Consider the following 14,320-nt stretch of genomic DNA (forward strand, 5'->3'; position numbering starts at 1 on the left):
TAATGCTTACTAAAAACAGCATTCACCTGGGAATTGCTCCTTGCCCTTCAGCCACTGACTCATTTCTCATTTCTCCAAGGCGATCATTTTTAACTTTGCAACAATTTTATTTTCATCTTTCTAAATAACATGCCTGTATCATAGTTCTTTAGGATTATTATTTTCTTTCCATCATAAATGAAGGTTAGAATTTTTGTGGTCTTTTCTGATTCCTACCATCCCTCATCCACTTACATACTTCCTATCTCCCATCATTTTTGTATAATTATATCAATTTTGGTACGATCAGTACCAAATGAATATTCATTGTTTACATTTATTTTAACCATGTAAGTGCTATTCATATCTTTTTTCTTCCATATCTTTTTATTTTCCTTGGTGTTAACAATTGTATTTTTTGTTTTGTTGGTTTAATTTCTATATACTTATCACTAATTTATCTCCAAACTCTCCCCTAGTTATCTAAATTCAGCCTCTTTTCTCTCCTTTTCAGAGACTTCAATTTTTTGGTCATTGTCTACTGATGTCTCTCATTCTGGATCTCTCTTTCTCTACTTCTCTACCATATATATATAAATTTCACAGAATTGGGAATGCCCAAAAGTTTTTCATTGACCTTCTTATCCCTCTCCTGGCTCTCTCCATAATATTTTGCTCCTTTCTTACCCAGCTGGCTCCAAAGTCTTGCGTACGTATGTTGTTTCCCATTTCCTCACCCTCAGTGTCCAACCTGTTCCAGTTTCCTCCTGTGACCAGCTCTAACAAGAGCTGCCTTTTTCAAGGTCACCCACAATCTGAATTGTTGTCAAATCACTTTTAAATCTTCATTTTACTTCAGCTCAGTAACATGCAACAGCTGACTTTCTTCTTTTGGTCTTTTGACTCTTCTTTTATCTTTCTGAATAACTTCTCATTTTCAGGCTCTTCCTCCTCTGCTCAGCCTCTAAATTTTGCCTTTCCTTAGGGCTCAGAACTTCTGTCTTTCTTTTCTCTAGATGAGGATTCCCCTGGTTTAAGTATAATTTGTATGTTCACAGGCCTTAAATTTTTGTTTTTAGCCCAGACCTTTTCTGCAGATCAGTCTCATATTTCTAACCTACCTACTTGACCTCTCTTTTTTTAAATTTAAAAAAAATTTTTTAAATTTTGATATCATTAATCTACAATTACATGAAGAACATTATGTTTACTAGGCTCCCCCCTTCACCAAGTCTCCCCAACATACACCTTCACAGTCACTGTCCATCAGCGTAGTAAGATGCTGTAGAATCACTACTTGTCTTCTCTGTGTTGTAGAGCCCTCCCCATGCCCCCCCCAACACTATACAGGCTAATTGTAATGCCCCCTTTCTTTTTCCCGCCCTTATTCCTCCCTTCCCACCCATCCTCCCCAGTCCCTTTCTCTTTGGTAACTGTTAGTCCATCCGTGGGTTCTTTGATTCTGCTGCTGTTTTGTTCCTTCAGTTTTTCTTTGCTCTTATACTCCACATATGAGTGAAATCATTTGGTACTTGTCTTTCTCCGCCTGGCTTATTTCACTGAGCATAATACCCTCTAGCTCCATCCATGTTGTTGCAAATGATAGGATCTGTTTTTTTCTTATGGCTGAGTAATATTCCATTGTGTATGTGTACCACATCTTCTTTATCCATTCATCTACTGATGGACATTTAGGTTGCTTCCATATCTTGGCTATTGTAAATAGTGCAGTGATAAACATAGGGGTCCATCTGTCTTTTTCAAACTGGGCTGCTGCATTCTTAGGGTAAATTCCTAGAAGTGGAATTCCTGGATCAAATGGTATTTCTATTTGGGCTTTTTGAGGAACCTACATACTGCTTTCCACAATGGTTGAACTAGTTTACATTCCCACCAACCGTGCAGGAGGGTTCCCCTTTCTCCGCAACCTCGCCAACATTTGTTGTTGTTTGTCTTTTGGATGGTGGTGATCCTTACTGGTGTGAGGTGATATCTCATTGTGGTTTTAATTTGCATTTCTCTGATGACAAGCGATGTGGAGCATCTTTTCATGTGTACTTGACCTCTCTTTTTGAATATATCTTAGGATATCTCCACCTTAACAAGTTTTAAACCAAACTGTTGAATCATGACCTCTTCCCTGAAACAAAACTGCCTCAGGCCTCCTCACCTAAGTGGTACCATCACCCATTTTTCATGCCAGAAACCATTGAGTCTTCTGGATCCCTTTCTTTCTCCTTTCCTCCAGTACCCAATCCATAAGCAAAACCTGTTGTTTTAGCCTCCATAACCTCATAAATCCATCTACTCTTTTTCCTCTTTATTGACCACTCCAGGATAAACCATCACCATCTCTCAACCACTGCAGAAGCTTCCTTACTTTGCTGTGCACTTCCCGTGTGCCCCTCCAGTCTGTAGGCCACCCAGCAGCCAGGGCACATTATAGCTTGCTTATGACACTTCAGTGACTTCTCACTGCTCTTTTGTTCAAGTGCAGCCTTTTTACCTTGGCCTGTGAGACCCTGTGTACTAGAAGGGTTTCATCTCAGATCACTTGCTTCTTTCTTTCAGTTCCTAGAATGTGCCAAACTCTTCCCACCTCCAGTGAATATACATGCTCTCTTTCCTTGGCCTGAAAGGTTTTTCCACTTGTCTTTGCATGATTAGGTCCTTCTTGTCTGTAGGTCTTAGCCAGAGTGGGCTTCTTTGCCCTCCTTAGGACCTCACCATTATTTTCTATCACTCCACTCCATTTATTTCCTTCATAGCTCTTAACTGCTACTTAAAATTATATATTTGTTAACTTGTTTATTGACAGTTTCCTCCAATAGATTTTAAGTTTCACAAAAGTAGCACTCATACCTGTTTGGTTTCCCAGGACAGATTTAACACTTACCATAGTGCCTGGCCCAAAAGAGTAGTGATGTAATAACTTTTTTGAGTAAATGAATGACTGTTGGATTTCTGTTGGTACCATAAACTTTGTATGTATAAATCGAACTCATTTATTTCCCTTACAAAGCAACTCTTCCCATTTTCTCTTTGATAATGGTTCTCTTCTTTCTTCATGCATCTATATTTGAATCTGAGACTCACTTTTCACTCCATTTTTTTACTCCCATCCAGGTAGTTAATTGTCAAGACTGTTGATTCTTTATTCAATTTTTTTTCCTGAAAACTATCTGTTCTCTTTCAGGCCCTTATTCTGTCATTTTTCTATTATTCTATCTTGTCTTCTAGTGTCTTCCCTTCTTCTGTTGTCTTTTCATTTTTAATTTGATACACATCCTCACATAGATTAACCTTCCCAAAGTATTGCTTGGATCATGTTTTTCTCTTGCTTAGGAACTTGCAGTGATGTTTCCCTGTGTATGGGAAATAAGTTCAAACTCTACAGTTTGGTATTCAGGATGCTTGATGGTCTGGCCCTAACCTACTCTTTTGTCTCAGCTATAAGCAACCTTTTATGTTAACTTATTAAACCAAGTAACTTCAGCCAAACTAAACTACCTCTCCTTAAACCTGTTTATATTTTTCCTCTAAATGTTTTCTAATGTAATTCTTTCTGACCATAATAGCCCTCTTTTCTCTATCAAAATCTCAAGCAAAGATTATTTTTAATTGCATGTGTTTAATACATATAAACACATACTCTCTTATTTATAATGTTTACTGTTCAAGATCTAACTTATGTTCCTTTTTTCTGTGAAGTCTTCCCAGGCCACTTCAATCTAGAGCAGTGTTCTTCAACTTTATTTTCATTATTGCCCTCCCACACCCCAAAGGGAAAAGCTAAATTAAAATTTTCCCTATTAAGAGAGATCAAATACTAAGAAATAAGATTTTACTGTGTAGGGTTGACCTTTGGAGGGCTTCAAACCATTGTTAATGTTTAAAATTTTTTGTCCCCAAGAACCATTTTACACCCCATTGAGGCATTATTGCCCCCAATAAAAATGCATGGTGTAGAGTGAGGCCAGCCTGTGGAACCCAAAGCTTATTTTCCGCTCAGTTCCTGTGGCAGTTAAACATGTGTTGCTTAAGAGACATTTCCTATGCTGTGTCCTAAAACATATTTTGTCAAATTTAGTTTCTTATTCCTCCAGCCAGACTCTAAACTGGGAACTGGGACTATTTCTGGACGCTTACTCAGCAGTGAAAACACTGCATGAGAAAAAGTGGTTCATCTATTCATTATAGGTAGTGCTTTCCCAAAGGGTTCTCCCAAATGACAAAAAGGTGGGCTTTCTCACAGAATCTTGCTTCATACCTTGCCCCTATAAAAAGGATGCAAGTGTTTATTAGTTGACTATTCACTTGATTTTTCCATAACTGAACCATATTGATAAGCTACATTAAATTTCTATTGTATGGTTCAGTGAACGTAATAAGCCATTGCAGTTTAGCTCTATTGATTTGTCCTTATTGAAACTTAAATTCCTTCTGCTATACAGGCAGTGCAGTGGCATCTGTAGCTGTAGATCCCAGTGGCCGACTCTTGGCAACAGGACAAGAAGATTCTAGCTGCATGTTGTATGACATAAGAGGAGGAAGAATGGTACAAAGTTATCACCCTCATTCCAGTGATGTTCGCTCTGTTCGATTCTCTCCTGGAGCTCACTACTTGCTAACAGGATCCTACGATATGAAAATAAAGGTGACAGACCTACAAGGTGAAGGAGATCGATCACTTTCCTTATTTTTAGTCTCTACTGTTCTATTTGGGGGACTCTATTTTTTTTGATATGATTGGCTCTATAACAGTTTCAAATTTTAGTTTTACAGTATTTACTGAGCAAGTTACCAGTACTGTATTGAGTTGAATTGTAGCAAATTATTAAATTGAGTGATTAGTCTTATTTTTATTGTTAAATAGTTTGTAAAATATTTAAAAGAATAAACATTACATTGAATCATTTTTAATTCAGTGATGGTAGTTGTTAAAATATGCCTTTATGTACTCCTATTTGCTTCTACTTTTAAAAACTTAGGGTAAAATCTGTGTAATTATGTCTTCAACTCTCTAGTTTTCTTTTTAAACATTTATTAAGCAAATATTTATTGTATACCAACTAGGGACAGAGAGATAAGACAAGTCACTTCCTCCTTGTTGGAGCTTACATTTCAGAGGTCAGTAAAAGTAAACCAATAATCGATGTTATTTTAGGTACTGGCAAGTGCTACTGCAGACTTAGCAAGGTAGTAGAGAGTGATGGAGGTGAATAGGGGAAGAGTGTTTTAGATAGGATGGACTAGGTCAATCCAGGGAAGTGCCATCTGTGCTGAGACCTGAATGATGAGAAGGAACAAGCCACACCAAGACCCTAGAAGACCACAGCAAATATAAAGGTGCTAAGGTAGGAACAAATTTGGCGTGTTTCTGACACTTTAAGAAACCTATGTGACTGGAGCTTAGTGAACTAAGGCAGGGTTTTTTAGGCATTTTTTTAAAGCATAATGGGAATCATTTGGAAGATTTAAAACAAGGAGTGATCTGAATTACTTTTTAAAAGATGATTTTGAGTTCTGTAGGGAGAATGGATTATAAGTATAAATATCAGTGAGGAGGCCACTGAAGCAGTTCAGGTGAGAGACGATGGTGGCTTGGACTAGGATGGTAGAGCTGGAGGTGGTAAGAAGTGCCTGAATTTGGTATATATTTTAATTTGTTTGGACTAAATTTGGGGAGTGAGGGAAAAAAAAAGTCAATGCTGATTACTAGGCTTTGGCATGAGCAACCAGATAGTGCCGTTAATTGAGATGAGGAAGACAGGTAAGAGGAGGTTTAGGCAAGAAAATCAAGAGTTTGGTTTTAAACAAGATATATTTAAGATGACTATTAGACAATCAAGTGAGATGCTAAATAGCTATTTCATAGTAGTCTGGAGCTCAGGTGAGAAATCAAGGTTGGAAATGAAATGTGTGTGAATCATAACTATACACATGGCCATGGTACTAGATGAAATTTCATAGGAAATGAGTATAAAGGGAACAAGAAATCTGAAGGCTGACTCCTGGGATTCACCAAATTTTAAGTCAGGAAGAGAAAGGAAACCAGCAGAGGAGACCAAGATGCAGTGGCACTGAAATCAGGGTGAAAACAAGGTAAGAGAATGGCAGCTGTGGCAAACGTTGCTGTGTGTTCCCAAGTATTGCTGACATAATCAGGTATTCAGTAATATCCCTGTTTAGACCTTTCAATGTATTCACATAGTTTAGGATTTCTTATACTATAATGTCGTAAAGTAACAGGAAGTCTCTGAAATTGATACACAGTTATTTTGTATTGTAAATCCGCATCTCTTTTTTAATTTAGGAGACCTCACTAAACAGCTTCCTATCATGGTGGTGGGGGAGCACAAGGACAAGGTGATTCAGTGCAGATGGCACACCCAGGATCTTTCCTTCCTGTCATCCTCTGCAGACAGAACTGTAACCCTCTGGACTTATAATGGGTAGAGTACACCCAGTGTCCATCTCTGCAGTGAAAGCACAGAGACTTAAGACTACTGAGTTGTGAAAATTACAGATTTGGAGAACAAAGACTGACCGAGAAAGTGTCTTAGCACGAGGAGGTCCCTTATTGCCATGTGTCCCTTTGCTAGGAGCTGTGGGTGGTGTTACTCTGCAGTGCTTTCAGTCTTCCACGTGAGCTCGTGCTGCTGTGACCTGCTGTATGTAGTCTTGTTGCCAAAGTCTGCAGAAGAGCTCTTAATGTCGTCAGTGCGCTCCAAGTCAAGGTGGCCGATGTGTTTATGGTTTAGCATTAAATGCATTCCTTGGTCTTTGCCTAAATACAAGTTTTATATACACATTAAATTGAACTATACTTTAAACATGGTAACAGTGACTCAACCAAGTTCTAAATAGATTAAACATAGATGTTCAGAAATTACTTTTGCTTTTCTCACAATCCCATATTGTTATCACTTGTCAGCTTAGAGGTCAAAATTTTGTATGCTTCCAAAGTTACATGGTTGTTTTCACTAAGGATTATTATGGAGTTTAAAGATGGAAAACTGCTTCTTAGTTCATTATGTGGTATAGACCTTTTCTTTTGTCTTAAACCCAGGGATATAATTACGATTTTGTCACATTATTTTGTTTCAGGCTTAAAAAGTAAATGTGTTTACTTCAGAAACTTGCTAATTTCAATTTTTTTGAATGCAACAAGATACCTCCCTCCTAAACTGTACTGCAGGAGCAGAGCAGCAGCGTTACGTGATGCAGCACTTGGTGGTACAGTAAATTCACTGGCTAGCATTTTTCCTCTTAAAAATTAAAAACTTTGCCATAGACTATAGCATGGTTTGAAATGCTATGTCTGCATGATAATTTAAAATGGAAAATTAAAACTTTGCACTCCAAAAACTTATTTGGGTTTTTTTCTTGCACTGTTTTGTGTAATGCAGAATAATTTTATTTCTATAGCATTGTAGATCCTAACATTTATGTATCTTTATTTTCATACTGTACAGTTACTTTACTTTAAATTATTAAACAGGCTATTTAATTTATTTCAAATGCAGTTGATTTGGTTCTAATTACTGAACTGTCTGTGCAATGTAATGTAGCAAGCATTTTTAATCGTATACATGTGGAAAGGGTATTAGAAGTGTAACTGTGCTATTATTCCAATAAAGACCTCTTGACACCTAAAACTACTCCTGTTCCTCAGTGTCTGTGGCTTTCAATTTAGAGTTACTTTTTCCAGTTTACTTGGAGGTAGTGTGTTCTAAAGGATGAACCCCACAATCAATTTCTTAAGTTTCTAAAGTTCTTCCACTAACTGACTTTTTAACCCTTGGCAATTGCATAACTTTTGTATCTCTCATTTCTTATTCAAAATCTAGAGAACTGTCTATCCTGAATATATTGTGAGAGTTGATTAATAAAATCCCAGTAATATGTATAAATTCTACCTTAGACTACAAATATGGTTGAATTGAGTGCTTTGGAAAGAAATGAAATCTAATTAGCTTGTGGATATTCAGTATGAGCAGTTTTCCTACTTATCAGGCATGCAGAAGGGAATTCTGCTAGAAATAGGCCACAGTCTCCTCTTTAGTTTGCTTTCATGCTTAATTCCACACACATTTTAGATATTATATTAAGTTTAAAATTAGGAAAAAAGTTTCTTGTTAATAGACCAATTCAACTTCATGGTAAAAAATATTCATAAAATTTTGTATTCCACCCAATCACTGTCAGGGGGAAAAGTTTAAGATCCTTGGATATGAGGATATGGAATTCATTTTGCAGTGCTTTATATAATAAGCAGTAGAAATTGTCTTATTTCAATAAATACATGGTTTCATACATGCCTCCATGCTGTATTCTGCATGAAGGTGAAGAGGTTTTTGGAGGTTCATGTGAAAGAGGAAGTAAGAGAACTGAAATATCTACATTTTCTGAACCCTTCTCAGTTGGGGGTGCAGGAAAGAGAATGGGGATGGGAGCATGATGCACAAGTTTTTACCTTCTGCCCAGCAGAAGCTTCAGAGGTCTCAATTCAAATTTTATTTTTTAATGTTTAACTTAAAAACTTTTTTTTAGTGAGTCAAACAACACAGTCAACAGAGTAAAATGTCAACCCAAAAAATGGGAGAAAATATTTGCCAATTATATATCTGATAAAGAGTTAATATCCAGAATATATGAAGAACTACAGCTCAACAACCCCCCAAAAATCCATGATTTGAAAAATATGAGCAAAGGGCTAGAACAGACATTTCTCTAAAAAGGACAAATGGTGAACAAACATATGAAAAGATGCTGAACATCACTACTACTCATTAAAGAAATGCAACGAGGTATCACCTCACACCCTTTGGGATGGCCACTATTAAAAAAGTGGTGCAAGGATGAGGAAAAATTGGAATTTTTGTGCACTCTTGTAGCACTGTAAAGTGGCTTAGCCAATGTGCAAAATGATATGGCTGTTCCTCAAATATTAAAAATAGAACTATGATTCAGCAATTCCACTTCGGGGTGTATACCCAGAAGAAGTCAAAGTAGGATCTCAAGATGTTTTTATAGTCATGTTCATAGAAGCTGTCCATAAGGAAAGGCAAAGCTGTAAAACAATTAGTTGCAGTTATTTGGGTCTCCGGGATCGCAATCCAGGGGATAGATTCTAGAGGAAACCCAAATGTATGCTCTGAAGAAGGAAAAGCCTTCGGGTTTTTAAAGGCAAAAGGTGTGTGTGTAGGGGGGCAGTGTTCTGAAGGGGTATACATGAGTTTTTTTGAGAGAATTACAAGTGGCTGAAGCTATTGTAACCTACATTGGCTATACATAATTGGTTGCTAAGGTTATTCACTAGGCAAAAGTCCACTTTGTTTCAGGTAACAGCTTGTCGTCCTGTTTTGTCTGGGATTTTTAGGTTTGACAGGTGACAAAGTTTAACTTCCAAGAATAGTTTCAGAGAAAAGGATGTACTTAGACCCTTTTTCCTTAATGGTCCCCAACTGTTTCAGTTTACTTTATCAATATTAACTCCTTTTTGTCTATGTTTACACAGCAATACTGAAAGTATCCAAAAGGTGCAAGCAACCCAAAGTCCATCAACAAATAAATGGATAAACAAACTGGTATACAATACAGTGGAAGATTCAGCTTTAAGAAAGGAAGGTAGTTTTGATACATGTTACAACACAGATAATCATTGAGGATATTACATTAGTGAAATAAGCCAGCCACAAAAAAAGATACTGCATGATTCCACTTACGTGAATCATGGACTACCTGGAGTAGTCAAATACACAGAAAAAGTAGAATGCTGGTTGCCAGGAGTTGGGGGTTTTGCCGGATGAAGAGTCTAGGAGATGGATAGTGTTACGTAAAGATTGCACAACAGTGTGAATGTACTTAATGACACTGAACTGTACACTTAAAAATAGTTAAGATGGTAAACTTTGTTAGCTGTATTTTAATTTTTAAAAATTTGTAATAAGCAACATGCACTCAAGTGTAAATTATATACCAAATTTTAACATTTTAAATTTGTTGCCATTAACTTTTGTGTACACCTCTTATTTTTTTAAAGCGCGCAAAACTCATTTTGAAGTTTCCTGAGATTGCAAGACCAGCAACTAAGACACACACAAAACAAAATTTACTACTTACAGATACACAGTGTGCAACCTCCCCTCCACCTCAATATATGCCATTCATTATATTACATTTTAAAAATTATGCTCAAAAGGGATTTCAGGGTTCCACTGCAGATTCGAATTTATAAAATAAAACAGTGCTAAGAAGTTACGCTTTGTATCCGTTTTAAATACTCGGCTTCCCCGTAAGAATTCATCTGTAGAGTTCTGCAAATGAAAATAGAACCCCGAGGCCTAAAACAAACCAGCAGAGGCCGGCCCCGCCCCCTCGGCGGGCGAGTCCGCCGCGCGCCCGCGAAGGCCGCACAGCTGCGGGCCGAGCGAGTCGATGAGGGCGCGCGCGAGGCCGGAAGCCGCTGAAGCGCTGTGCGGCGGGGCGGGCGGCTCGCCATCTTCTCCGGCCGGCCGGGGCAGGCGTCCGTCTTCCGGGAGAGGCGGGCGGGCGGCGGCGGCCGTGAGTCCTCGGGGCCGGGTGTGTTTGTGCGGCGGGCGGGGCTGCGCGCTGGGCTGGCGGGACCGGCGGGGGGCGCGCGGGCGGCGGGGAGGCCGAGGATTGCCCGGGGCGGGCCCGCGCTCTCCGGGGCGCGCGGGGCACTGCGGAGCGCGGCGTTTACCGGGCCTGCTACCCCCGCGCCCGGGCCGGTTGGCTGCCTCATCTCTGGTTGCTGCGCGCGTGCTGTTGGCGGTGCACGGTTCAAAGAGCGGTCTCCAGCGGGGCAGGCACGTGCGAAGCGAGACCCGAGCGAACGTTCAGTTTTGTTGGCTTCAGTCATCTCTGAAAACTTCAAGCGTCATTTGAGCAAATAACGTCAGCAGGATGGCTTGGATATGGTTGTAGTTAATTTTTAAAAACTCCAAATCTAACTTGAATGTAAAAAGTTAGAGATGCATATTTATGAGTGGGTGGAGAAAAACGATTCAGCTTTTCTGTGTGACAGTGGTTATGAAAGTGTGGTCTCCATCATCCTCATCACCTGGGAACGTGTTAGAAATGCACGTTCTCGTGCTTGGCAGCCATTGGCTCCAGGAAACTACACACAAGCAGGCAAACTACAGGGCAGCCCCTTGACTTTTATCCCCTGCTACTTCTAGGTTAATACAGAATTTGTATCATCGAAGTTGGTCTAGTCTTTTCATCACACATATAAATTCATTGAAACAAATACTTTTGTGCCGATTTCCGGCAGTTTCCTTGGGGATCTGCCTTTCCTGGAAGCTCTCCAGGTTCTGGCTCGTCACAACGCACTGTCCCCATTCGGATCCAGCAGCTCTTCCTCCCGACCCTGTCTTAACCGCGGAAGGCCAGTCTGGGTTCTGCCTCTAGTAGCTGAGGGGCCTGGGGCGAGGCCTCATTCTTGATGTAAGATGGAAAGATTTCAGTATTTACCACCAAGTACAGTGCTTGCTGTCATACGCTGACAAAGTTTTATTCTTTGCTGAGCATTTTGTTTTAATCATGAAAGAGTTTATCCTGTTCTATTCTTGATGATGATTTGTGGGCTTTTTTCTTCATTAATGTTGCTATAGGTTTATCAGTTCCACCAGTCATTTCAAAGAGTGAACGTTTGATTTTATCTTATCTATTACATGTTTGTTTTCTAATTAATTTTTACTCTTTATTTTGTATCGAGTCCTTCCAGCGGTTCCTTCTCGGTCTTAGGTCGTTTCCTCCTGTGTGTGCACTGATGGGTGCCTTGCTGCATACCCGGGAGAGTCTGTTCCTACGCCATTTCTCTGTCACAGATTGGATATTTTGCAGTTCAATTTAATTCTGACACTAACTACCCAGAGTTGGTGCTTACCCCCCAAGCTAAGGGCAGGGGCGTCCACGTCAGCCTCACATTGTGGGGGCCACCTGCACTTCTGACCTAGCTGTGTATTTGGGGGTTTCCAGAGCATGGTTGGATAATAGCTAGAACAGCTCGCTGAGAGAACTCACTGAAAGCACTACCCTCACAGTTTTGTTAGAAACGATATAGAGCAAGATCAGCCAAGTCTGTGGGCAAGGATGCAGAGCTCCTGTGCTCTCTCCTCATGGAATCCCAGTGTGTCACCAGGCAGGCAGCTCCTCTTAGCCTCTGTGTCCAGAGTTTTTATAGGGGTTTCAGTACCTAGGCATGATTGGTTAAATCACTAGTCAAGTGATTGAGTTTAGTTTCAATCCTCTTTGACCCAAGGTTGGATAGTTGAAAATTCCAACCCTCAGATCCTGTGTGCGGTCTTTCTGATGACCCTCTTCCAGCCTGAAGCTGTCTGGGGGTCCACCAAGCATCATCTCAGTAGCATAACAAAGGCACTCCCATCACTCAGGAAATTCCAAGGGTTTTTGAAGGAATTGGAGACAAGGACCAGTATCCTTTATTGTATTGCAGGGACCCTCTGCAGAGCTCTGGAATTCTGTCTCTGTGCAGCTTTCTCCTACTTCCGGGTACTCTGCCCTGTGAACTCGAGCTGCTTTCATCTCCCCATATTCTCAGCTCCATGTCAGGGGGCCTTCTGGGCTCTGCCCAAGACCCCCCTCCCTATGCCTGTGGTCTGGAAACTCGTAAGGCAGTAAAGCTGGAGCAATGGAAGGGCTGTCCATGTTTGTTTACCATCTTTGGAGGACTCTAATTCTTTCTTGCCTGGCATCTAGTGTCTTGAAAACTTTCATATATTCTGTGCAGTTTGTGGTGGTTCAGGCAGGAGGGAAATCTGGTCCTGTTACTTCCTCTTGGCTAGAAGTGGGAGTCCATGGAGTGCTTTGGAGCGTGGAGTCATGTCATTTGACCCAAAACCTCTACCTGAATTCTACCTTTACTAATGCCAGGCTCTCACTGCTGCCACTTCATGAATGCTGCTGCACCACATCCAGTGGTCAGTTTGCCCTGATCACCTGACCATTCAACATAGTTTTCCATTCCTTCCTTTTTCACTTGGCTTGTGGAATACCAGCCTCCCCTGGGCTTCCTCCTGCAGCACTACGCTTGTTGTCAGTACCCTTTGAAAGCTCCCCGCTCTTCTCTCTGACCTCCAAGTGTTGGCGAACCGCAGGACTCAGTGTTTTGGCCTCATAAGAGATCTTCTGGTGAGCTTGTCCAGTACAGCTTTAAACTCCATCAACATATTGACGGCTCTCAGATGTTTGTCTGTAGCCCTGATGCTGGGCAGCTGCGTCTGGGAAGGAGGTCTCTCCCGGTGCCCTAGGTGAAACCTCAACCTGGACGGAGCAGGGTGCTTGACTGAACATGCAAGAATTCTTAACCAGGTCTGATGAGTGTAGGTAAGGAAGGAATTCATTAAAGTGAGAGTAGCAGTGAATGGCAGCAGCCGTACAGGCATCAGAGAGCAAGGAAGAGCAGAGGAGGAAAGGGGAGCTCACTGAACCCCTGATGGGCACTGGGCAGATCCCTTACCGACTCCTACAGCCAGGTCACCTAGCATCCAGTGTCCCTTGAATCTGCACGGCATGGCAACTAAGCTCTTACCACCCCAGGATTTGCGGGAGCTAAGGAGCACTGGATGGAGTGAGTTTATGTTCTGAGAACTTCCCAGAGGCAAAGAAAGGAGGTTTTGGGGCAGGCAACTAAAGAGCATGATCGTGCAGCTGCCAGTCCTGTCCTGGTCACCCAGGCGATGGGAACTTCCAAGCCCAGATCAGTGATCTCAGTAGCCCCTCCCTACCCGTCTGAAGTAGAACAGAGAGAGAAGACTAGTTCTTAAGTCTAGAAAATAGAATGAAATAGCAAAGTAACAAAGACACTTACCACTGGAAGAGAGCAGAGACAAGACACAGTAAGTAGAGCAGTAATGTCTTTATTTAAGGCTGAAAGTACACACTTGAAGAAAGGGTAGTGCGGGCAACCTCAGAGAGGAGGCGTCCTTAAGGGCTTAGGTTTCTGTCTTTTAAGGCTTTCAGGAATAGGGCAAAGGGATGGGGGTGGGGGATGGTATAGGCTTAACATGTGGTTTCATGATGTCTGCCTCTGGTGAGAGGCATTGCATCATCATCTGTAGTCTGTCCTCGAGATATTCTCCAAGATAAACTTAACACAAAGAATTTCTTGATCTTTTTCTTCTCCAAGATAGTGGTTACCCTCAAGCAGTGGGGGTGTATCATTCAGGACTACTTGCCCCCTTAAGATAGGGTCTGTTCTTGGTTGAGTACCATAAAATATGTTAGAAATCTTACCTCCTAACTCCCCAGTTTTTTTTTTTAATGGGTTTAATTTTTTCTTTTTCTTTTG

General features: G+C 40.8%; 2 protein-coding genes across 11 annotated transcripts in view; both read left to right on the forward strand.

The window, feature by feature from the left end:
• The window catches only part of WDR47 (WD repeat domain 47), a 107,270-nt gene extending 99,627 nt beyond the window's left edge, over positions 1 to 7,643 (forward strand). For all 5 annotated transcript variants that reach the window (XM_057500569.1, XM_057500570.1, XM_036916645.2 and 2 more), the window contains 2 exons: positions 4,434 to 4,652; positions 6,296 to 7,643. In XM_057500569.1, coding sequence (XP_057356552.1) covers positions 4,434 to 4,652; positions 6,296 to 6,438 — 362 coding nt within the window. In that variant the 3' untranslated portion in view covers positions 6,439 to 7,643. The remainder of the gene's footprint in view (positions 1 to 4,433; positions 4,653 to 6,295) is intronic.
• Positions 7,644 to 10,406: 2,763 nt separating this feature from the next.
• CLCC1 (chloride channel CLIC like 1) overlaps positions 10,407 to 14,320 on the forward strand; it is a 30,454-nt gene continuing 26,540 nt past the window's right edge. For 3 of the 6 annotated variants that reach the window (XM_057500576.1, XM_036916642.2, XM_057500577.1), the window contains exon 1: positions 10,407 to 10,548. The gene's annotated coding sequence lies outside the window, so the exon portion shown is untranslated. Of the gene's footprint in view, positions 10,567 to 14,320 lie in introns of all 6 variants that reach the window. The other 3 variants (XM_036916639.2, XM_036916641.2, XM_036916640.2) reach the window with 3 other exon arrangements.

The sequence above is a fragment of the Manis pentadactyla genome, chromosome 4 (genome assembly GCF_030020395.1).
Source record: "Manis pentadactyla isolate mManPen7 chromosome 4, mManPen7.hap1, whole genome shotgun sequence".
Lineage (NCBI taxonomy): Eukaryota > Metazoa > Chordata > Mammalia > Pholidota > Manidae > Manis > Manis pentadactyla.